Source organism: Salvelinus sp. IW2-2015, linkage group LG27, assembly GCF_002910315.2.
Source record: "Salvelinus sp. IW2-2015 linkage group LG27, ASM291031v2, whole genome shotgun sequence".
Lineage (NCBI taxonomy): Eukaryota > Metazoa > Chordata > Actinopteri > Salmoniformes > Salmonidae > Salvelinus > Salvelinus sp. IW2-2015.
In genome coordinates this window covers 7,255,289-7,281,825 of record NC_036867.1, presented here as the reverse complement: position 1 = coordinate 7,281,825, position 26,537 = coordinate 7,255,289, and the positions used below count along the sequence as shown (strand labels likewise).

Sequence of the window (26,537 nt, the reverse complement as noted above, 5' to 3'; positions counted from 1 at the left end):
ATGCTAGCTGCCGTGATCTGGGTTAGCACGTGCCAATCAACCCGGATGGGATGACAAGTTTGTGATGACACGGCTAGAGAGCTCCCTCTCCTCTCACTGCCTGGCTATGTCAAAGACAGGATGATGTCTCGATGGCCATGGCATTTCAATGTCAACTGGCAGACTAGGTTGGATAGTGCATGATTGACTGAGACAACAGCACGTGTTTGTGACAACAATTTTTTATGAAGTTTGGGAAGTTTATTGGGTAGGGGTGAAACAGACAAACAAAAGGGTCCGCACTCAAAAAGATGTCGCATAAGCTTACTTCCTTTTTCAGGACAGAGAATAGAGCACACTATTAGCACACAACAACATTTCTTAATAACGAAACACAATACACACATCCAATTTGATGATTCATTGTGATTACCCTTTCTGTTTACATGGTAAATGCTATTTTTTCGTTACCTTGATTACCCTACAGACATATTCAATGTTTCACTCCAAATAGTATTGACATGGGGTTCCTCCATCTAAAGAATGGGAAAATCAAAGTTGTCAGTTGTTTGCAAAAATAAATCTCCGCCATTTTGAAAATGGCCTCTCCCTTTAGCAATGGTTGTCAGGGAACTCTGACTGTCACAGTCAGTCAGACTAGCAGGAGCAAGGAAGAAATACATCTGACAATTCACTGGCATGAAAGCGATCCCCTCAAGCTAACAAATTCAGAGAGAAAATTACAGTTTTGCACGTTTGTGTCAATATGCATGTCAAAAGGTAATTGGGAAATTGTTCTGCAATGTCAAGTCCTGTTGGAAGTGTTTAGCCTGTGGTTAGATCTAACCGTTTCTTCTCACACTCGAGAGGTCGAAGCAATCTCCCCTCCCCTATAGGTTTCCTCTAATAAGTTAATAATGTAGCAATTCATCATCAAAAGTTATTACACATGATCTACCCCTTTCCCGTGTACTGAAAATGACATTTCAGGCAAAATTTATATCAAGTCATAAACAATTGCAATTTGTTATAAGTACATTTCTTATTATCGTAAGGGATTTTTAGGAGTAGGTTATCAAACGTTACTATCCAAGTGACTCACTCTGGCCTCCTTTAAACGTTTAGTCAGACATCAGGTATTCTGTCCTAGAGCTAAACTCACTTCTTCTGTGCATCAATTTTTTTATATTTACATTTTTTGTCATTTAGCAGAAGCTCTTATCCAGAGCATGCATTTTCGTACTGGTCCCACATAGGAATCGAATCCACAACACTGGCGTTGCCATGCTCTACCAACTGAGCCACACAGGACCACATCCTTTGCCTATAGGGAACTAGACGGCCATAGCATCTTTATCTGTACAGACAGGATTAATAATGATGACCATGAGAATGATGATCAGCATGATGATGATGATGAGGATAGTGATGCTGATGATGAATATGGTGTTAATGTGAAGGTGTTAATGTGAACAGGTTCTATTTAGACAGCATAGTTCAGTCTTCACAACATACACATGGGAGGGCTAGACACACACACACACACACACACACACACACACACACACACACACACACACACACACACACACACACACACACACACACACACACACACACAACACACACACACACACACACACACACACACTGCAACACCTGGGGCCTTAGAGTCCACCGCTTCAGACAGCCCAGGTAGAGAGACATTTGGAGTGTCAGTGCATTGCAATTCACAGCTTTAGTGTCCATTCAGATTAAAGTGGGAATTCATCGTTGGCTCAATCACAGACACACAAACATTTATAAAAATGTTCCAAACAGCAGGAAATAAAATACATTGGAAAAGTGGAAAAAGACAATTGGGGAAAACATCAGTGCAATGCATCAATATACTCTTCTTATTGGCATTTAGAGTGGAAATTACTTTGTAAAAGTGATATAGGCCTACCTTAGTGGATAAAGTTTAAACCATCAACCTTAAAGGCAGATGCTCAAATGAGCTGTAGACAGAATGGTTCCGTTCCTACCATCAAGTCTTCGTGTGTTCCTACCATCAAGTCTTCGTGTGTCTTGTAACTTGCTTAACAACTGCACTATTTCATTATTGTAATTCTAAATAAATGTTTTTTAAAACAATTGTTGTGGATTCTAACGATTTGTGAGCAAATTCACCCTTACAGCATTTCTATGTCCCTCAAATCCACTCCTTTCTTTAGCAGGATAAATAAAGAAATATCCAGGAAATGTGCAATAAGCCAAAAGTTAGCTGTATTATGAAAAAAGGATAGAGGGAGGAAAAACCGAAAAGCAGTATAGGCCAAGCCTGCGAGTTGATTAGTCTCAAGTGAAAGCTGCTCTCTTTCTTTGCGCACAGAGTAAGTCCTTTATCACCGGGCGGCACTGGCGTTGCCTCGAGCTATTGCTTGCCTCGAGCAAGGTACTAGGATAGCAAACGGGATCCTATCATCAAACTTCATAATAACGCTGGGTTCGCCACAGCTGCGCGGTGACCCTTTGTGATGGAACCGATAGCAGCTTAGATGAAATAGTGTTCTTCTTTGGTGTGAAATAATCATGTCTATTAATTCAGTCAGACATCAGAGTCTCTCCCCTCTCTTCCACTCTCTCTCTTATTCCATTCCTTATCCGTGAAAATATGCGATTTTCTAGCAAATGGTCCATTTTACTCAAGTAATTTTTCATCGTTGATTCACAGAAAATAAGGCTGGGGGGTGTGAGCTTCAAAAAAGGGCAGCTTCGTTGAAGGCACAGTACAGGGGGCCTTTAAACTGTAACAAAACATATGATGCATTTTGTCATTATCTTTTCGAATTTGCTGGACTCGTTCACATTGAAGGCTATGCCATAAATTCATCACAGAAAAATAGGCAATAGAGAGTGCTTATCGAATAACCTAGTTCTCTTGTGAATTCATGTATCTCAATTAATAGATGTAGGCTGACGTTGCTGCTGTAAATTGTCAATATGATCAACAAACCAGGTGTAATAGTTATACAGCATTAATAGTATTTTTTTTATTTATATACTTTCGTAGTAATGTCACTATGGTAATATTATAGTCTTAAATAAGTTTGCTTCGCAATGAAATTAGATTTTTTTTCACTCCATAAAAAATTACACCAATAGGCTATTACTTTGATTTAGATATAGGCATATTCGTTTTTTGGTATGAAAAAAATCTAACACATGTAAGCATTATTCTATTATTATTAGGTCATTTTGCCTGATATTATTGTTATTAATATTATTACACCAATAACACCAACTTCGATCATAAGGTATAATTTTAGCAAGCAGTTTTGAGCATGAGAAAGATTTCCACTTGTTTTGGACATATAGGACGTGTTACCATGGTATAAGCCAGCATGGCTTGAAGCTTTGGTTCTTATCAAAAGTTGTATATCTTCAGATTGCACACTCCAAGTCTTGGTGCAACTGTTCGTTTGGGTTAAAACAGTTTCTCAATACAAACCATTCGTAGCTTTTTCTAATGTTATGTTAATATTTACTTATAACCCAATAGCTGATGCTCCTGAAGCCAGAACTTTATGAGGCAAATTGATGGAATTTCGTGTGTGTTATCTAATTTCATTGAGTGTGATAAAATTCAAATTTTCCATTGACCACATAAATATACATTGTGGGCTAGGTTTCTATATGTATAATGCATAATTAAGATGCGCAATAAAATAGATAGGCCTACCACTCCCCACTTTTACCAAGTTCACCAACTAGGTGACCTACACAGACAAGTCGTTCTACGGGTCCCCAAAAATCTGTAACGAACGTCATGTGATCGAATAACCAACATAATGACACAATAACTAAAGAGAACAGACTGCATGAGACCAATAAATAAATAAATGGATAGATTAATAAATTAATAAAAAAATGAATAGTCTTTTGGGGGTGTTGTTTATGGAGCGTGAAGCCGTTTGGTTAAATGTTCGCATCATTTTCGAGGTCTAATGTTTGATAGAAAAGAGACAGCCCTCAAAAGGCGTTTGATTGAAATGGCGTGTGCCGGGCTGACGGGAGCCAGCGAGGGACAAAGCCCCGCGAAGCCATGGCCACTCGAGCAATTATTCCTCCACGCTGAATTTGGATTAGTGCAATGGAAAGAAGCATATGTTTGGCCCGGGGCGACACTCCCCCCGGCTGCCTTCAGAGAATGCGGGGGGAGAGAGAGACAGAGAGACTGAAACTAGAATATAAACTATATAAACCGACAGGGGAAACATTAACAACATTTTTAATCCCCTCTTTTTGTATATTTGGGAGACACAAACCCATGAAATTAGTCGACCTCCGCTTTTGACAGGTGATGGAAATGATCGGAAAACAACCTTGCAGCCTATGAATTGTGATGAGCACGAGCAGTCATCACACCACTAACATTTTAAGATACAAAGTAAATACATGCCCAGATGACACCATATAAACATGATATTATTTTAAACTTAACAAAACGTAATCAATATCGTGTAGGCCTATTAGGCTATTATTGGTCTGAAAACAACATTAATGTTTATAAGCCAAGATAAGGCCATCTAGTCGAAATATTGTCTTTTGATGTTAAATTGATGTTATCTCTGACAATTTTGTGTACGTAAATTAATTGGATAATCTAATTCTAGTTGAGATTTTTTCCCTTCACATTAAAGAAGAAATCAGTGGTAGCCTGTGAACATACAGCCTAGGCCTATATATCTATATACTTCAGATGTTATGTGGGTGTGTGTGGTTCCAAAGTTGTCACCCCAAGACTCATCCAACACCTATCATTATTTCGGAATGACCCATATTGCGTTGGAATTATCGACTTCTCAGCTTACTTGTGAGTCCTTTTGTTTATTCAGTTAATGTTTTGTAATCGATTACCTGATGTCCCAAGTAATCAAGAACGATTTGGTGGAGTCGTTGACCTTTCGTGGCTTTTGAGCCCCGGCTCGCACAGTGGGGTGAGGTCAGTGGAGGGGTGTCGAGACCGAAATGAGGGTTGATGTCAGTCTTGACGACAATTAGCCATTTTGCGCTTCATTGCAATCTTATAGAGTCACATAATTCGATTGCACCGGTCCGCGTTTCAATTGTCATTTGAGTGAACCCTATATGCATCGAACACATATTTCTCTACTTGTAGAATTTCCTGCAGTTTTCAATTCTTCATTAATAAGATATAAAGAAATTAGCAATTTGGTAAACAGATGTGTCCATGCAGGAACTAAAAGTAGCTTGAATACAATAAAGAAATAGATTTACATGGTATACTCTCCAAATAGCCTATACATCGTTTGCATGTTGCAGATGGAAGGTTACACTGTATGCATGCTTGACACAACCGGTTTTCAGTCCGGAGGTCAATATTATAAGGTTACTTGTGTACACAGCACATGACAAAAACCTATCTAGTATTCCATCTTTATGGAAACTGCACGGTTCAAAGCTATAGTTGCACGTGACTAAGCCATTCTGATGCAATGGCATTAAATGCAATTTTTATCATTTTAGGCCTGTGTTAGTCTATTTCATAATTTTTCATTTTTGTTAACCCTTGACTTTGTATTTGGGGCCATTCACACTTGAAGGGTCAATTAATTACATTTCTGTTATTTCATGCATTGACTGGTATCGAAATGGAATTGACCCAGCACTGCACATCAAACCAACGCTATATATAGCCACTAGTAACAGTCTTTAGTCTATTGCCAAATCTGCCAGCTCAAAGTATTGTATTGTCATTAAAAATGTTGGATGTTGTGAGTTTGGTCTTGTCTATTTTGAAGAACGGATCGTGGTGTAGTGAAGTCAGCTCACCAACCAATGGCTCCCAACAACATCTCATCAAAATAGTTTCTGACTACGATCAGATAATGAAGCGTGTGGAGTGTAGGCTATGCGTGCCTGAGCGCATGCATCTCTGCATATTCGTGTGTATGCAATCAAGGGTATGCTGATGCATGGGAAGATCAGATTTTTTTTTAAAGTAAATTGTAGCCTAACATTTAAGAATAGGCTATTTAATAACAACTCGGGGAACAGTACACAACAGACGCACGTATTAATTATTATAGTGGAATCAAGTGTAATTGATGTAGCTGAAACCAGGGGTTACGGATTGAATTAGCCAAATTCAGTTGGGTATTGCTGACTGGCTCTTCAAATTTCAGGCCTCTTCGTTGTTGCAAATTACTTTAGCTGTAAGGCATTATGTAAAACTAGTTCTACCTGTTTAAGATCAAATTATGGCAAAATTAAAAATTTCGTATTAAAACAGTAGCCTATGTAAATTACAGGTTTGTATCAAAGTAAACAAACCAAAGAAAATGTGTTTTTTTTTCTTCAGAAATGGGGGCAATAGCATTGCATGTTCATTCCTTGATAGGCCTATAGCCTTCACGTGCTTTCGTTGGCTGCCATTGTGATAGACATGTATAATGCTTTCGTTTCGCTCTCAAAAAACGCTTTCATTTACCCCCGATACATTTATTAAATAACATTAGCATTAATGACACACGTGAGGGGCTTCCTAATACCAGTGAATGCTATTTAATACGATTGTTTCCTTTAAAGTGACTATTTATGCTTTTTTTTAATGGAAGGAGCAGCCGGGTATTCCTCTTTATGAGTGAGCTATTGTGCCTGGGGTTAGGATCCCACACACAATCTGAGATGCAGCCAACAAAAACAGCCCTGACAGACAATGGCTCGCTTCACCTGCTACAGCACTGCACCGCAATTATGCCAAGGACGTGTACAGTTAGGCTTCATTCACCTTATTTGAAAACAACTGCTTCGGAATAAAACAGACCGTCTGGGCTTAAAATATGCAGATAATAAATAACCGCTATTTTGGAAAATGTAAAAGAAAAGGAGGGGGGGTTGAAGAAAAGTTGCTCAGTAGGCCTAAATCTATCTCGATGTCACAACATCCCCATGCCACAACGCTCTCGACTAGAACCAGAGAGTGGAAAATAGAACAGAGCACAGACACAGGATATGCATATACATCCACCGACTCCACTCCACCATGCTTCAGTAGAGATTGATTTCGAGGTGCATGCCATCAATACACAATCAAAACTCCATTTGAATTCGCTTATGTAATGCATCGTCCCCGTGGCTTTGGGCACGCAAAACAAGGCTACAGCAGGTGTGTTAGAAGCATACATGATCATTTGCATCGATATGACTACAACGAAGCCTATGGGTAGAGATGTGAGCAAATATAAGAGATATCCACAGGCCAACTTATTTGTCATATCATTTAACTGAATGCAGTTGAAAGAGGTTTCCCACATTTTATTCCAACTGAATGCTGTCAAACAACACCAATAATTACAGACAGGCTAGTAATAACAAATATTTGATGCATGTCTTAAAAAAGCTTTAACAAAAACGAAATAAAGAAAACAATAGAGTGGTAGGGAAAGGCAAATGTAATAACCTTCAACACAGCCATATACATCTCACTGATTTTAAAGAACGGTTTTGCTTGAGGGCTGGCGCTTCACACACACACTTCAAACACCAACGAATTCATTGTTTTCTGTGTCATTTGGCATGGTAAAAAAGCTCGGCTCCGGTTTTGAATGATCCTGTGCTCTGAACTATGAGTTGAAAGTATAAGTTGTTTTATTATACTTGAGGGAAACAATGGGTTCAGCTGCTTATTGCAAGGAACACTCGTCAGGGGAGAGTTAAACTCAATTACTGTAACCGTGCTGAATAGAAAAAATTGCCAAGAACGAAAATACACCCGGGCGTATCAACCACTGAATAAAAAATGAAAATATATGAATAAAAATCAACATGAAGCGTATCAAATGTTTATTTTTTTCTGGGCAACAAAGGACTATAATACATTGACAGGCATGGGAACTATTGCCAGCACAAGTCTATACAATACAGCTAAAACCGCCTCCAATTTGGACATTGGACATACAAGATATCAGATGGTCCCAAATGCTTAGAATTACTTCGAACATAAAAAAAAGAATCAAAAGACAATATCCATTTATTGCTTTTATGGTGCTTCAAGGGAAGAACAAGTGAAACGTATTCTGATTGGCACAACACATAAAAGCTTGTATAAAAACAAGAAAGTAGAAACACAAAACAGTTCTCTTCGGGGTCTCGATTATGCACGTTTCAATTAAAAAACTGAATGGAATAAGGATGATATAGCTAGAGAGAAATGGATGTTTATTTCTATTAAATTTGTTTACTTGCTTCAATGTCGCCTCAACATGCTACAAGAGGGCTGAATTGAAATATCCCAGAGAAAAAATACCCCAAACTTCTGTTTTCTAAGAACCATAAAACCACATGAAGAACTAACCGAATATTTAAACCCACTAAAACAGGAGGCACCAGATAAATAAAAAAGAAGTTTCAACAGACGCACCATATTTACAATTCCCATTAAATTACACATAAATAAATATATACATACATGAACACAGATTCCCTTATATAACCGTGAATCGTGTTGAAATTCAAAGTTCAAGTTGGTCGCTTGGAGTGAGAGTCTACAACTGAAGTCATGACATGGAACTCTGTGGATTTTTTTCAAGTTTATTATTCACAATACTGATAATAATTCATCCTCTTTTAGCTTCTTTTTGTCACATGGCTACAATCGTAAATTGAGAGATATAAGGGTCGCTCGATTTCAGTCCGTTGCAGCTCATAAAAAGAGGGAGTACATAAAACGTCATAGATGTGGCAGAGATCTTTCCTCTCTGCATCTGTTCCTTTGCGCCTTTCAGCATTTTTTTTCTTTTTAATAATTGTGGGGATCTTGCGCATCACTTCCCGTGAATCCAAAGTTGAATGGAATTAAAAACAAACATGTAAAATCATCGCGAGATCAGGAAGTGGCACGTTTACTTGATCAATAGTATTTATATGTATTTATAATATTTATATTGGGCTTTCAGGTGGGAATCACTTTCTGTGCTTCTCGTCTTTGTCTCCGCCTTTAGTGCCGCTGTCTGAGTGACTGTTGTTGTTCAGGTACATTTTGTCCATGGCTTTAATCGCCTCGGTCAGATAGTTCTGGAGAGCGGTGAGGGCCGCGCACATGGCTGGGGTCCCGAATCCGTGAGAAATGAGACTGAAATGGGTCAAGCAACTCTGAATCCCTGGCTCAAGAATAGGTTGTGGTCGAGAATTCCCCAAGGGCGTACGGTCCTGGGAAAGCAGGTCTGTGAATTCTTTGCAGATTTGCCTAAAATGGGGAGACAATATATATGTTAATTACAATCATAATGCCAGTCTGCCCCTAATATGACGTATAGGCCTATACAAGACATGTTCAAAGATCCTATTAATTTTATATAGTTAGTACTACAACATTAGAATGTGGCCTATCGCATATTTGCTCAAAGGGACGTATAAGTATAGTGTCATAGTATGTCTAAATCTTTTAATGCAGTGGGGAAAGGTTGACGTTGGAGTAAAACCAACTATGTCTCAATGCAATCCCAATCACAGCAAACAAAATGGTTGCATATGGATGAATCTGAGGCCTGTTCAATCGACCAATAACAGTAAACTCCATATTGGATAGTCTCAGATAGGCTATTCGTGCACGTGTTTTATTCAATGCTTACGCAACGCGAAAATGCTTGGCATGAATCGAATACAGAGCATGGATATCAAATTCAGTAGACCTAATATTAGTTGAAAGTGTCGAATTCAAGAAGTGTTTGTTCATTGTGGCATTTTGTCATGTGCATAACATCACCTGATGCCCTATCTGGCTTATTAGAAGGACAAATAATTTGACATTAGTCGATTAATTTGTATCCAATTATTTTTTGGTCAGTTTTAATGTCACATCCATTCAATAGCCTACTATAATGTAACACAAATAATGAGTTCATAAATCAACACTTTAGAAATGCATGTGGAATATATAGGCCTAACTAAAAGCCTACAAAAATATATAAAAAAACGAATTTATAGAATTGACCACGACCATCCATTTGTGTTTGTAAACACTGTCGATGTAAACACGATAATTACTTTTTTATTTATTTTTTATTTTTTACATATGAAATGTGATAATATAGCACTTACTTCGTTGCCAATAACATGTTTTTCCTCTGGACTTGTTCGTTTGGGTCGGAATGCTGACGGTTTGTATATTCAGCTACTGCCTTGGCTGGAAACTCAGTCTCGCATACGTAACCAAAATCTCTGGCAAGATGCACGGCTTCGCCTGAGAAGGAAAGAATGGATTGAGTGTATACTATATTGCTCTAAATTGGACATCAAATATAGACCAATTAACACTTCCATTTAACACATGATTCATCTAATGAACGTCTTCCGCCAAAGAGAAGGCCTTGTCTTTGCATCAACTTCTAAATCAGTAGGCTATAGGCTAGCCTTGTACCTTATTTTATTTTTGTATTTTTTGTTGTTGTCATTTAGCAGACGCTGTTATCCAGAGAGACATTTGGGTTAAGTGTCTTGCTCAACAGAACATCTACATATTTTTCACCTTGTCGGCCCGGGAATTCGAACCAGCATCCTTTCGATTACTGGCCCAACGCCCATAACCGCTAGGCTACCTGTTATCAATAAGAGTCAGGCCCCCATTCCGTGAGAATAGTTAAATATCAGGGAAGCAATATAAAATGCCATAAGTAGCGTCATGCATATCACCATGTCATTGCTTAGCCATCCCTAAACATTATTGAAAGTCCAGCAGATCATACAACGAAAGCAATTTTAAAAGGCTATATGCAAATCTCGCTCCTACAAACTTTAGCCATGAGAATTATAGGTTCATTCCATTGAGGTCTGCCTTTTTTTGTAGATTTTTTCAAATATTTGGTTTTAATTTCCTGAAACAGTTGGGTTTTTACTGCGGGGCTTCCTGCCATAAGCCTCAACTCCGGAAGAACGCATGCGCCAATTAGCATCAAAGCTCAAGTCCAGTAAACTTGTTTCCATAAAATGGAGCGGATCATAAACAATAACAGCACTTCAGAAAAACGCAGTGTCTCTTCGCTAAATAACCAAGTGTCTTCATATCCCCCCCCCCCCCCCCCCCACACTTTATCGCAAAGAATCATATATTTCTTCAACCTCATTACCATACAGCACCCAATTTCAATGAAGTACAATGAATATTGCATTCGCTCTACGGCTGTAATGATTAACAGGAACCAATGAACCGTCCCAGGCTTTCACCTTTAAAATCCACAGCTCACCAAATACCACAGCACTGAATAATAAGGTTCAACTTTGCAAGCAAAATGGATTTATTCAATAGCAATGGCATCCTCATAGTGTGCCACAATTACCTGATTTATTATTTAATAGTCTCACAACATATAGATCTTCCATAGGTCACTTCCACTTGAATCACAGAGAAACAGAAAGTGTCCCTGCATGTGTAAATAATAGAAGCCTAATAGCAGTTGCAGTAGCTGTTGGCTAGTAGGCCTACTACTAGTAGTATTACTATAACTATGATTATTACTACTACTAATACTACTATAACTATGATTATTACTACAACTACTACTACTATTACTATAACAATGATTATTACTACTACTACTACTACTACTACTATAACTATGATTATTACTACAACTACTACTACTATAACAATGATTATTACTACTACTACTGATTATTACTATGACTACTACTATTATTACTATTACTACTATTACTACTACTACTACTACTATTACTATAACTATGATTATTACTACGACTACTACTAGCCTAATATAGGCTTTATAATAATGATCATGATAACAAGCCACTATAGGGTTAATAAATCAATCGATCCACCTCTGCCAGAGGTGAAACAGCTCCACACTCACGCTAGACAATAAATAAGCAAATGCCCATAACCCTGCTTCAACAAGGAGCCTAGTTCATCTGGCACAAACTAGGCCAGCCAGGCTAACCGACCCCCACCTCACACTGTAGTAGCCTATTCTAGGACCACTTTCACGAGAGGATTGCACACATGAAGGCTAAATACACAGGCCAATGTTGCGAAAAGCCTTTTAAAAGTATTACCATCATCCTCTCTCTCAAAAACACACATATATCCTTCATGCATGACTGGTTTGCAAGGTAAAGTCAGTCCAAATTACATGGATGAGCGCGTATACTGATTTCGAATGTCGCCCCTGAAACCGTTCAAAGCACCTGCTATCCCGGGAACCGGAACTCAGATCATTTACAACGCAACTTACCTTCGACTAGTGACGTCAGCAGGGTAACGTTTGCGGCTTTGCGTCTACCTGCAGGTAGATTTAATCCGATTTTATCCAATTTCTCTCTGAGGGACCTTCCGCCATTCTTAGACTTGGCCCTGTGACAAGAACAGAAAAATAGGTTGTATGAATAGGCTAATTTGTAAAATGGCATGTATTTTTTTAAATTACCATCATTGTTACACACTATCTGATCCAAAAAGGTCTGAATGAATAAGTATGTTATTAATCATATTATTGAATCAAATTTTAAAAATAACCATAATAGCATCGTCTTCCTTCCATACACTTATATAACACTCTCGGTGTTTACAGGCCTGTGTGTGTCAATATAGGCGATGTATTTTCAAATCACTGAAACTACTTTATTTGAATGCACAGTGTATACCCAAAATACTGGATTTGTGTCTAGGTTGGAATCTATAGACGAAACACTGACGTAGTTTACTGTTGTTGGTGTAGGCCTATATATGATGTGCGTAAACTAGTCTTACAGGGTTGAGGGTAAGGCCAAAAGGCCTACATTCATTTGTGGGCTACATTGTGAGTGTAAAGTTAATATGGAATTTAACAGTCTGCCTTTTGGGCTGTTTTAAATGCAGGAGGTGTCACGCTTGGTCGATTTTAATTATACCTGGGATAAAGAATGAGGAGCGACATTAAAGTCCGGCTCACCTTCTCAGCACCCCGCCCAGCAGTGACGCGTTGAGGCACTCAGGCGGCGAAAGGCGTCTCTGCACTTCCGCCACCGTGACCTTGTATTTTGATGTGGAGCTGAGCAGAGACAGACGACCCGGAACAGAGCAGAACACCTCGTTGGGGTTTACCACACCGCCAAAAAGACCATCCTTATTTATCGGAATGGCGGAGACGTTGTTGTTCTTGGATAAAGAAACTGGACCTAGGGAAGAAAGAGAACAAGTTCTGTGAATATTATTCAATGTAGACCGTTAATCAGATGAGATTCATATTAAACGCGGTGTGGGTGTAGAGGCCTACACACAATTAAAACAATTGGCATAGGGTATGACAGGCCAAATAATAATAATATTAACACGAATAATAAACATTAATAATGATAATATAGGCCTATTTATTGTTTTCTTATTTTTGTTATTAGGCCAACGCACAAAGGCCTAACCATTGCTAAATGTTGTACAATATTGTAGGCCTCGTATAGGCCCAATATTTGTTTAGGGTAGGCTATCTATGCAATTTGAGCTCTGAAACATCTCACGCTTTTGCAGACGCGCGCGCACACATGTTGCAATACATAAAACACACACATACAGCAAGCGAAGAGAAGCCTTTTTTCAAATATCCATGGTCTCCCCAAAAATACAGTCGCGCGTGTGATTTCACTTTGCAGGGGTTACCGTTTTGTGTGCAGTAACCGGAGACAAAGGGACTAGCGCTTTTGGATAGATCACTTGTGACATTAATAGCCCAGGGGAGGCTAATAGAGACGATAGGAGTTAAACGAACTCTTGAGATTACTAATATAAGAGCCAATTATCATGTTGATGCGGAAAGAGCATCTCTCAAGATTTATCCCCTGCGCATCTAATTTGAACTGACAAAAGACTCCACATGGCGAGAGGAGTAACGTTCAACCTGACCATGAAGTAGGCCTAGCACGCCAGAAATGCTCTTATAGAGGTAAACAATCGAATTCACACGCAATTATGCTAGGCCCGTATATGATAATGCAACACTGAACGCATTATTCCATAATCAACCGAAGCCAAACACTGATGGAATGAGACTCTATAAATGGTTTAAAAGACCTAGCCTATTTTTGCAGCCTGTATTTTTTTCCACCTTTGATGCAGGATCTGGTATCATCCTGATACTTAATACATAGAGCATTACCAACTGCCATGTTAGATCTGCTCGCGAACGGGCCTATATTTACGATATATAGCGAAAAGATGCGTCAACACATTAAAACCACTAGCCTAAACAGCATAGCCTATATAGGGCATATTCGCATCTGACTAGGCCTACTCTGAAATGCTGACATTGGCATTAATTGATGAAAAGGTGCATGCAGTTAGTTTGATGCACTCGAGCTCACGTAATAAAAAACACTGCGCATTAACCCACTTGGTTCAGTGAGGCGCTGACTACCGCACAAGCTCCGGAGCAGAGTGGTGGTGTGGTGTGGTGTGCAGCTTGTGGAAACATACATGGCATCTCGAAGGAAATTGCTTACCTTTTTTAATTACAGTCTGGTCTGGGATGTGAATTCCTTGATCCTCAACATGCTGCAACACACAGACGCAAAATACACTATTTAATATAGAATACAATGGAATTAATTTTACATGTCATGCTGTTTGCAAAAGATTGGCATGTAAGCCCACAATCCAAATATATATGATGGGCCTGTTATTATTTTCAATGAGGGTGATATTGGCTATAGCTGTTGGGCAGTGCGCGTCATGCATATCAGACTTAAATAATGAAGCTCTGTCGCCCAATAATCGTGACCTCATTCCATCCGCAGAGTGGATACTTACGAATAACTATGAAACCAAATTGTATTCGGAATAAAGGTGGTATTACACGTCGTGCACGCTAATTGGGGATTAGGTATTTGTTTTAGAAAAAAAACAAACGCGTCATTGTACAGGCCTTTACTTATTCGATGTATTCGTATTACCTGCGGAGCGATGGAACTTAATCTAAAACATGGTGCTCATAGTGTGCCTGCATGTGCAAAACTCCCGAGTGGACATTTTATTATTGCTCTCAGCCTCCCGCTCATATCGGGACTTGAGTATTTTCAATGAGCACAATTAAATTAAAGATGAAGGGAGGATATCCAGAATCATGTCCAAAAATGACAGGCAATATTAATCAACAAGCGCGGTTACCATCCATTTTGTGAGAGGGGTTGCAGATCATATTATAGTTCTCAGAGCTTCAGCTTTGATCTGTTTGCTTAGGGCAAGTGTTTATAACACTATGCATCTTTTCAGTGGAGGGAGGGGGTCAACAAAATAATACGGCGAATAAAGTGCAAACACAGCTCGAGAATATAGACTGAATAATCCATGCAAATAGGCTTTTATACAGTGTTTCACTCCAGAGCCTTTTGTAAAATTTTATTTCTGTTAGAACATTTACATAAAAAGGGCTCTGTCAATTAAATGCAATGGTTATGGCCATAATCTTTGACCATTTCTGCATTTATAAAATTGCATGCCATGCACTGAGTCAAATGTAGGCCGTGACATTTCATACAGAGCTGCCAATTTACAGCAGCAAACACTTAGGCTATAGAAGGCTACGTGTGTAGGCCTAATAATAATTTGAAAATAATAATAAGAAAATAATAACAACAATTATTATAATAATAATAACAACAATAATGTAAAAATGTAATAGTAATAATAATATAATTACCAAATAATGCTGAATTACCTGAACATCTTCTAAAGAGTGAGGTATTCCATGGATTGGGATAGAATCTGAGAGTCCGGTATCGATTCCGTGGCCCGACGGCAGGAGCACTTCTCTACGGTACTCCCTACAGAGCTGATGGGGCAAGCCACGGTGCTGGTGCAGCAAACTGCTCTCCTGACTTTGCCTCTGGCCCGGCCAGCCAGGGTGTTGTGGCTGCGGCTGAGCGTGCAGGGAGTTGAGGGAGTAGGGGTCGTTGACGTGCGAGTATGGGTCCTGAGACTGGGGGTAGATTGGCTGGTAGGGCGGAGGAAAGTACGGTGGCTGGAAGTCGGAGTTTGGGGTATGGGAGAGTGGAGGGGCGCTATATGGAGACTGGCCCACACCTCCCAGCTGAGGTAGCCTGGCTGTCCCATTGCTGGTACCGTCGTGGCGATCCTGCAGGAAAAAAGAATCGGAGAAATTAAACCTATACACCAACCCTCCATTTTACCCGTTTTCACCGGGGCTTTTATGGACTGTCACCTACCATAATTGAATGTCTATTCAAAGTCGTTGGTTGAAATAAAATCAACAGCATTTATCTGTTGAACGCAGCAATAATAGCCTAATAATTATAATAATAATAATGCTAACAATAATAACAGTGATAATTACTGTAGGCTAATAACACACCCGTAGGCCTATTTCATAATTTTCAGGGGGAAAATGATTACAGTTGAAATATTTAGATAGGCCTACTGAAATGAAATGTGAGAGCAATCTTGCATTCTTTTTTGTATGATAGTTTAGCAAAACTATTTGACTAAAAAATGCAATAATCGGAGTCTGATTGCTGCACGAAGTAGGCTATAACTCAGTCTTTGCCACCGAGTCCAACTTACCATCGCGGAAAAGCTGTGCACTAACATCTGCGAAGATTTTCGAGCGATTCAAAAGAGAATTTTCAGAAGAAAAACGTTGATAAAACAACGAAAATTTACGAGCAAACAAAATAATGCCAGCAACAACACTATTGAAAGATCACGGAGCCCAATGTTCAGATAAGCACCACCGAAGAACGATAATCCATCAGAATTTGGTTAAATTCCCACTGCCCTTCATTCGATTCTAAAATGCAATGTTTGGTCTTGCGGATTTATGTTTAAAGTTTCTTGTATCCCTGTTCCGTCTTCTGTCTCTATCACTGTGCTGTTCCCTCGACTGAGCTCATATTAGCAAAGAGCTGCTTCTTTCCTTGGACTCCTAATAGCAGATATTCATGACTATTAATATTACACGAATTCTTAATAAGGGAAGAATGGTCGGAAATCGAGCGTGAAGCGAGGAAGCAACTCAAGGCAGAGTCTGCACTAAATGACGTCCATTGAATGAGGAATCAGTATATCTATCTAATCAGAGATGGGGAGAGAAAGAGGGAGTGAGTGAGGAGGGGAGAGAGAGAGGGAGACAAAAAGAGGGACATTCTCTTGCGTCTGACGAATCAGAGAGAGGGGGGAACATTTTAAAAGGTTCGAAGGCAAGCACAACTGAAAGAAAGACAGAATGAAGGGGGGACCAGAGATAGAGGAAGAGCCATGGAAGGAAACAATGTGCACCTCTGATTCGTGTGAAAATCCAGCAAACGCTGAGGGCATCTCGGCTGGCACATTTTTACTGTTCAGAGGGCGGTTGTCTGCTCGCCATGTCCCTTTGTTTTTCACTTCAGTTTCCGACGCCTCGCTTTCCATGGCCCTTCCCGAGTCTCTCGAATGAATTAATCCACGGTTATTTGAATTCAAACTACGCCAGCCGAGCTAACTTTCACTCCGAGCAAATATATTCAAAAGTTATTATAGGGATACGCAAGCTTAAGACATCCACTTTCCACTTCTAACCTATTTGCACGCGACCATTTTGACAAAACAGCAAAAGAGTAACCATTATGAAAACACGGTTAACGCTGATTTCGATAAAAACAGAAACAGGTCTATTAGCCTAACCGTAAACTTAACTTGAATGAGAGAATCACAAATTCAAACACGGGCAGCGAAATCCAGCCCAGCGTTTCTCCCCTGCTCTTTGCATGCGTATTCTCCAGACGCGGTTAAAACACGTTCAACTGGCTGCGCCACTCCTAAACAACTCCCTGATATGACTGCCAAACTTTCTATTTTATAATAACAATCACACAGCGTGTGCAGTGCACACACACCACTAAGGGCTCGAAATGCACCGATTTATTTGATAAGTAAGGGATAGGCATCCTATTATTTAAACACATTATTTTAAACATACTTCTTTTTCGATGATACAGTCAACACATGCATTTTGGGTATGTCTCCCTAAGTACATTCTCTTACATTCTATGTACATTTAGCATGTTTCAGCAGTGAGTTTTGATAAATCCTATTTTATACAATTACGTTTTAAATTATATAAATATATATATATTTTCCTATGGGTTTGCCATGTATTACTTTAATTTATTGATGTGAAAATGTATTATTATTATTACTATTACTTTATTTGCACTGTTAATATTGAAACTGTGTAAAATGTATTTTTCTACACAATTAAAACTTGCATTACTCCATAGCAAAATAGCAAAATATCTAACATATGAAATAAACCAGTATGCATCTGTATATCCTTCAATGAATTAAATATGTTCCCAGACAACTGTCAAAACAATTAGAGATTTGACAAAATGAAAATAAAGTAGTATACCCCATTAATTACATGAAAACAGCAATAAATCAAATATGAGCCTCTTACCTCGCAATCTTCATATTTTATATTATCAGTTAATTTCCAAAGCATTTTCATGGGTTGTGGTGGATATTGAGAGCGCCTTTCCTTGTTTTACACAGTGAATTGTGCTCTAGCTGAAACTATTTTAGTTGAGCTTGGCTGTCTGCGCTCTGAGATCTCCCTCTAATGGTGAAAGTAAAAGGCTCGCGCACCACTGTAATAACATTCGCATTCCCTCATTAGCATATCAACAGCCGCTTGATTCCCATCTGCCCAACACCAATGGACAACACAGGTAACAACACTGGAGCGAGATTTCACATGTATTTACTTCTCCCACATTCAATGAGAATATACAGAAGGAATTGAGCGTACATTTTATAAGCATTCTCTATGACAAAAAGGCAACAACACACCCTGCACCTGGGGGTGTGAACGTTCATTTGATGGCTATGATAAAACAAATAATTGGATAATACATGTTATGTATTCATTTGCTTCCTTTGTCGTGCATATTCGTTTTAGGAAACGTGGTTTCATAAAAACAACTGTTTATGTAACAGCTTCATAAAAACAAGTTCCATCATCTCACACCCTATATGGGCCTATGGTATAATCTGTCTGTGCTTACATTTTAGGATGGTTAACTTGCTCTGAAGAGCGTGCCACACGCAAATACTCTATCTAGTGCTCTCTTCATACTTTGTTGCCAAACTGATGTTCTTAAAACTGTTGTTTTAGACATATTGAGAGTTGAGACCATGAAAGGCTATTCTGTCACTGTCATGCAAAATAAGAAACACTCTAAAGTAGGTATACAGCTCCATTGACGACATGTAAGAGCGACGTTTTTGGAATGTAAATAATTAACACAACAACATAGCTTGTTTAATGTGAATGAGGGTCTGAAGTATTTGGGCGGGTCAAGAACCAGGTCGCCAACTCCTAGGCGTTGGCCTCTCCTAGTTCAGATTTACATTTTTGGTGGGGTACCTTTACAACCGGTTGTTATTAATGAGAGGGCCCATGAATCTAGATCACAATGACAACTATCAGCGGGGTAAAGGTGCCTTAAAAAATAAATCGTGGGGTGTGTGGGTCTGTATGTGCTTCTATATGCTGCTGTGTGGATTTTAGAGGTTGTGTGCTTTTGGAGAGTGAAACCAAAGGCTCAATCTTACCATGGCTTGGATTGTTTCACCGACTCCAGTTTCACCGCGTTAGAAAGTTCTGTTTTACAATCGACATGAAATTATTCTTTAAAAATCAATTGCATTAGGCCAACATGCCCCTCCAAAGTAATAGGCCTACATCGGAGAGATTTGTTTTGACATTTTAGATGACAAGAACCACAACTTCCGGGCGAGCTATAACTTTAGTATGAGATGCCATTTATCATATCATAGACGAATTAGTATCTATAATGATAAGTTGGAGCATCCTATGTATGATTTATTATATTTTTATTGATTTTATTCACATTTCAATAAACACTAGCCTATAGCAAAACAATACGTGTTATATCCTAAAGGATACTCTATAGGCTATTATTTGCTTCTATATAAGGAACGGTTTTCTATAGTCTTAAATTGCATGATATATAAAGTGATGTAGCCTTCTATGCAAGTTAAACCTGCTTTACCCAAGTTATTACGAGAGCCAATGCGCTATTGTTAATCAGGCGTAAATAGGAACATTATCGACTTTTGCGAGAAAAAAGAACACTGTCAAAGTAAAAATAATTAAAACTATTGAATAACTGTATAATATTTAGGCTAAATATAGTGCTTGCCTACTAATTCTACAATGAAAAGTTGATGGCAATGCATTTACCAATTGTGGCCATATATTCGACATATATTACACTCCTGTAGGCTAGTTAGTAGCCTACACGTTCTTTGTCTTGAAATAAACAGCACATACCTGCCAATCCCCCATTTTGCCCATTATTGACATCATTGTTTCTTCAATTTGCCTGGATATGGTAGATCACACGTCGTGTTATCTCATTGAGGCTTCCGTCCATAAGCCAATTTTTGCTTTTACTTGTGGTGAACGAGATCAGCTCACCTGGCCATAAAAACCCTCTGGGCCACCTGGTTGCACATGCGCAATAGACCGGATGTGTTAACCTACCTGAAGTAGAGGTAATGCTCTTTTGTGAATATGCTTTTGGGGCTTACTGCGTTCAATTGTGAATTAACATATGGCTGGAAAGTGTGTGGACGAAAGTTTGTTGTGAATACAACAATATAACAATATAATTTGCATGCCATTTATATATGTAAAATACAAAAGTAAATGAAAAATCTATATATTATTGAATATCAATATCATGTCAATTAGTCGGCTATATCAGTTGATTATAAAATATTTATTCACATTAAAAATGAAACTGTGTCAAGATAAAATCTGAAGGTTAACTGTAACATCATTACTTAAACACAATCTACCAGGTTCCCTTACGTGTATTGGGGTCATGGTTTATTTATCATCTGTTTATTTCTAATACATACTTATAAAGACGCCTCAGGCCAGAAATGAATGAGCTCAGCTCTTCACCAGGCACACCAAAAAATAAAAAGAGCAACACGTGCGCTCACGGAGGTGTTAATGGTAATGATGGTCGAAAAGGTATTTTCTTTCTAATTCTAACGGGACGTATGTCTACTCTACCTATGGGGCGCTCAACAACATGGTTGCACTGCACTGTCAATTGCAGAATGGAAAGATATAGCTGGCTTGAATTATGATGTATTATTTAGTTGATATAAATATGACAAATAAACCATAACGATAAGTATTCCCTTTCAAATTCAACAGTGAATTATAAGCTATATAGTCTAGATATATAGCCTATTTTAAACAACAGGCCTTTTCCTGCGAAAACACAGCTCAGTTGAATTACAGTCACAAAATTGGGCAAATATTGAAATATTTTAGATTACATATTTGTTTTTGTCTTGCATTTGACTGTGGTGTTTGGCAACTGTGCGGTCTATAAACTTGTATTCTATACATATTTGTACTATATTTGGGAAACTTTAATATTCCCTCAATGTTTGTCTTCAAAGACAATCGATTTGAAAATAATAAAAGTGCAGGCAGGAATAGAGATAAAATAGAACAATCTAAAACATATATTCAGAGCAACAAGGTGTAGCTTACTGCAGTACTGTGCACAGGGAACGCGAGCAAGTGTGTTAAAGAGTTCTGGACAGGATCCGTTTCCATGTGAATATCCAACCTGTTTGTCTAAGGCTTGGTTTCAACCACTTCCACCCCTGCCAGGAGCCCCCGGCACAATTTCAGTTAAGCATCATAAAACCGTACAAGATGTTTAATAGGCAACGATACTGAAACGACTGGTTGCACCTTTTGGGCATTGATATATCTCACAATTTAGCAAGGATAATGCGCAATGCATTTTTCCAATAACATCTAAAATGTATTATTATTATTAGTAGTAGTAGTAGTAGTATTTCAGATGTTTACTGAAATATTAGTCCTATGCTAAATAAATGGTCTACTTCAAAACATGACATGTCATAGAATATTACAATGGCTAGAGAAACGCATCCTCGTGCGTAATTCTTATTTGTCCAAACTTTGGCGCATTACTTTATTCATTATTTAAAGTTAGGAGTGATGAAACGCTAAGCCGTATAGCTAAGTAAAGAAATATCTAATGGTTTGAAGCACTATAAAATCACTCCGCTGCAAGGTATTTACCATTATCCCGGAGTAAAACATCATTTACACAGAATGTGCCTATATTATATTCCTCCGCAAATCTATAGAGAGGCCTCTCACATAATGTTATGAATTCTGGATTTCTGGTCGTGTAGGCCTACCCTATGCGTTTCAAGTGATGAAACAATCGTTGGTTTTCAAATTATGATCCCCAGAAGAATAAACTGTGGTCTGGCGCCATCAAGTTCTAAAAGAAAGAAAAGCGCTGCAGAAAGGCAAAAAAGTTTCAAATTCAACTGTAATTGAAACCAAATGTATTGAAATGGAAATACAGGAAGAAATAGTAAGCCAAAAGTCTACCATGTCTGTGCAGTGCAGTTCGCAACATGAGTTTTCATATGCAAGGACAATTAAAAAATAAATAATAATCTATATGCCAAAAATGACTTTATGTTATATCAATAACCTATAAGAGTGATTTATGCGTTATACTGGAATTGAACACATATTCTTCTTTCAAATTAACCCTTTGATCTCAACCTAAAATCCTTCATAATGATAATCATCTCAGATTTGGCCCAATCTGGACACAGACGTCAACAGGCATAAATCTTAATTGATCCTCTGGCGCCATCTTGTGGCTGAAATTATACAATTTAAAGGGACCATATCGCTCCCAAACTAAAATGTAGTCAATTCACCTGGACAGTTATTACATATTTCACTTAGGTACTTGATAGACCTATTCTGTTTTGGCAGAAGACCTAGTTGGCTATAGTGCTCCATTCTGAAAATATGTCAATCTAAAACACCTTACAAACACTCAAATTCAACTCATATTAGGCGTATCTCTGACTGAGGATACTCTTGTCAGTATTAGGCCTATATTTATGAAAAGTAATACATTCATTACATAGCATTGTTAAATACAAGTGGTAGGCCTAATGTGTCACAATACATTCACTGAAAATAAGGTCCCACATATATATCTACTATCAGTTGTTTTTCATCAATTAATTACAGTCCTTTCATTGTAGGGTTTCACAATTCATTGTAGACTTTTAACAGAGCTCGTGTGACTTTAATGCTATTGGGCGCATTCCGGCAGATCACTTTTGTCAAGTCGGTGACATGGTCGGACTACTGCATTTGGCGCCCACTCATAGTGAAGAGAGAGAAATGTGCAGTTTTAAAATGCTATTCTACACATTTTGTCATAAGGCTAAGAGAAAATGTTGCAGTTTTAAAGAACATTTCCGCAATTCTACACTTTTTGCCATGGGGCAGGTATTTTTTGTTGTTGCGGTTTTATAGTTCATCTCTTGCTTTTGTTCATATTTTGCCAATAGGCTGAGAAAACATTTTGAAATTTCAAAGCAAATTTCCTGCTATTCTACATATTTTCCCATGAGGTAGAGAGACAATTTTGCAGTTTTAAAGCAAATTTCCTGCAATTCTACAAATTTTGCTGTCATATGCTATCTGGGAACACTGCGTGCACCTTCGGTAATCCGGCCCTGGTCAGTCACCACCTTTCAAAGTGTGTTGCTTTATGGGGATAAAATTTGTCCGATTTGCATCTACTGCAAGTTTCTGCAGTTGCTCTTCAATGTCATCCTGCAGCCATTGCCTGCATTGTGGGAGGCTTTAGTGTCAACAAATCATTTTTATTGTATTTTTAACTCACACGAACGTGACCAAAGACATGATTGAAACATGAACCAACTTTGCTGTGAATCACGTATACAGTGGATACATACAAATTAATGTGATGTTTGAGGCTCTCTCACTAATTGATTGTACAATGTGCACACATATTGTATGATTTCAGTTTGTGAGTGTGTGATATGGGGGTTGGAGACATGTTTATTTCGACATTATAAAGAAAAACTTTTATCAACAATGGCAACACTGCCATGTTGGATCTGAGCCTTGCTGTTGGGAAACCTCCCCCGACTTCACTCCTCCACATTCATCTACCATCGGTTGCTTTAGCCTTACAATTCAAATGCTCCCATTTGAAAGGGTGTCAGTCTTAGAGATAGAATAGGACCTATGCTACGTTCACATGCTAGTCGGAACTCAGAAATGTTCGACTTGCTATCTGGTTGAACGTGGCACGTGTATTACTACAACCAGTTTACAAGTCGTAAATTTCAGCGTTTCCTAGTTCCGACTAGCACGTGAACGCAGCATCATCTTTATATCTGTGCCATTATAGCGGCTGTGACACCATGGGCAGCTCCATTGAGGCTACAACCCACAGGAATCTTCACCCAGTTGACTACTTTGACTACTTTAAAATGGCGGAAGCATGGTGGATGCCCTCAATGGCGCTGCCCATGCTAAATTGGCCTTTTGGCAACCAGAGGCCTCTATCCTTCTCTATGTTGTCAATTTTAAAACGTTTTGGGTTTGGGTAAATGGGATACGAGTTCTAGTTGTGTGCCAGACAGCTGACGGTATACTGGCTACCATGTTGAGAAAAACTTCACTTCCCATCAGTTATTTGACAACGCGTCATTGCTACGATTTACGTTGTGTGTGCGCCATCATTGGTGGCTCGGTTGTCACTACGAAGCAGCGGTAAAGGACGTATCGAAAGCAACAAGGTTGTACACAAACGAGTGTTTTAGTATCCAAATGTTTCCAAAGTTTGACAATGTATCTGCATATAAATTTATATCGGTAGGAAACATACATGCTAGTCGAGATTCTAGTATGCATGTAGGCTACTGTGGTGCACTGCTCTCATAACATTGATGCTAGGCTATGTTGCTCTGACTTACTCTTGTGGGACTGGCTTAGCCTACTAGTTACCCAACCGACACACAAAATGTACCGAAGAAAGTCAAATATGTGATCAATGTTGAAATGGGAAACATTGTAGTAACGTTGGGGAAATTAACCACGGTGTTCCCCTGATGAATTCAGCTAAACTAGGATAGGCTATTGTATGGAAGAACAGTTTAGCTGCAGATACCATTTATTTGCACATGTTTTGTTTTTTACAACAATCATACTGTATGTACAGTACTTTGTTATGTGTTTTGCAACTATGTAAAAAGAAATGACATGCACAGCGCAACGGAATGATCGTTTAATCTTCTATTACTAATTTGCTACATTTGTATGGTCGGCACGTGCCCATTGCCAATTGTTCTGCAGTGGGTGTGTGGGGAATGGCGATAGTAACGTTCTCCCTCATTACTTCGTTATGTGTTCTAATCTAGATGACTGATTGGGTTGGATATGGGTATGCAGCACTCATTGCATCCGGGGGAGCGATGGGCTATGTCAAAGCAGGTAAGTTTATTATTGTGCCGTCCGGGTTTACTCAATTATATAGTTATGCAGCCATTTACAGGTGAGTTTAATGCATTCTATCATATTTCTACTCTTGTGCTTGCCCATACTTGATAATGAACTGGTAACCAAGTTACCACTCACCCTGAACTTCTTTTTGTGTCTCCAGGCAGTGTCCCCTCTTTGGCAGCAGGTCTTCTATTCGGGGGCCTAGCTGGGGTTGGTGCCTACCAGATATCACAAGATCCCAAAAATATTTGGGTGTCACTAGGTTGGTGAACTTAGGTGTTGGCCCCTACTGTTTTATGAATGTGAAAGCATGCTTGCAACAGGCCTCCCATCGCCCAGACCTCTTTTGATCACCGCTAAACAACTTCTAGATACTCACGATGATTAGGTTTACAATAGACAAAAGATGTAATGGGTTACATAAAAAGATGTTACATAAAGCTTACTTCACTTTTCAATTGTAATTTTCACTACGTCGGGGATAGCATACACAGACGTGCAACATCTTTGAGTGTGGACCCATTACACCTTTTGTTTGTCTGCATTTGTGGGTTTTACGCACCAGCCAAGCGTCTGGGAGAGCATGATGGTCCCCTATTGAGTAGGTCTACAATAGGCCTACTATACTGTACTGAGAGTCATTTCCCCCCTGTATCACAGTCACATCAGGAGCCCTGGCAGGTGTGATGGGAAAGAGATTCTACGGCTCCAGGAAGATTATGCCTGCTGGAATGATGGCAGCAGCAAGGTAGCTGAGATGACCAACTCCTTACTTTGTTTCAGGAGTAGGTCATAGGTATGCATGTAGATGATACAGTACATGATCTTACAGTACTTAACGTGTTATTTTCTCTACTTTGTCTAGTATCCTTATGGTGGGAAACCTCGGTGTTGGAATGCTGCTGCAGAAGCCCCAGGAGTCATAATACACTGATTTGAACACTTTGACACTGATGTCAAAATCATTATCCTCTCTTTCTTTTCCATTGTCTTGTATTATTCAGGAACAACCGGTCATCAGTCATATGTGGATGTTATTTTGTAAAAATGTATAATTGAACACTGATTATAATATCTTGTTTATAAAATTACAAGGATGGCATGCGTTTTTGTTCATATTGTTACACAGAT

The 26,537-nt window shown here is 38.8% G+C and overlaps 2 protein-coding genes across 10 annotated transcripts; one reads left to right on the top strand and one right to left on the bottom strand.

Annotated features, from left to right (window-relative positions):
* The first annotated feature begins 4,120 nt into the window (after positions 1–4,120).
* On the top strand, positions 4,121–26,505 carry tmem14ca (transmembrane protein 14Ca). 2 transcript variants are annotated; one of them, XM_070435681.1, is made up of 5 exons: positions 4,121–4,127; positions 25,323–25,397; positions 25,567–25,668; positions 26,067–26,154; positions 26,272–26,505. In XM_070435681.1, the coding sequence occupies exons 2-5, from the start codon at positions 25,325–25,327 to the stop codon at positions 26,330–26,332; spliced, it is 324 nt and encodes a 107-aa protein (XP_070291782.1). In that variant the 5' UTR covers positions 4,121–4,127; positions 25,323–25,324; the 3' UTR covers positions 26,333–26,505. The 2 variants fall into 2 exon arrangements, with proteins under 2 accessions (XP_070291782.1, XP_023828797.1); XM_023973029.2 differs by lacking the exon at positions 4,121–4,127 and adding an exon at positions 24,597–24,703 and having other exon boundaries at positions 25,325–25,397.
* On the bottom strand, positions 7,816–20,465 carry LOC111953446 (transcription factor AP-2-alpha). 8 transcript variants are annotated; one of them, XM_023972726.2, is made up of 7 exons: positions 20,322–20,465; positions 15,669–16,103; positions 14,473–14,524; positions 12,933–13,158; positions 12,237–12,355; positions 10,087–10,228; positions 7,816–9,232 (listed from the first exon to the last, which is right to left on the bottom strand). In XM_023972726.2, the coding sequence occupies exons 1-7, from the start codon at positions 20,355–20,357 to the stop codon at positions 8,950–8,952; spliced, it is 1,293 nt and encodes a 430-aa protein (XP_023828494.1). In that variant the 5' UTR covers positions 20,358–20,465; the 3' UTR covers positions 7,816–8,949. The 8 variants fall into 8 exon arrangements, with proteins under 8 accessions (XP_023828494.1, XP_023828497.1, XP_023828493.1 ...); XM_023972729.2 differs by having other exon boundaries at positions 15,687–16,103; XM_023972725.2 differs by lacking the exon at positions 20,322–20,465 and adding an exon at positions 18,423–18,600.
* Positions 26,506–26,537: the final 32 nt, after the last annotated feature.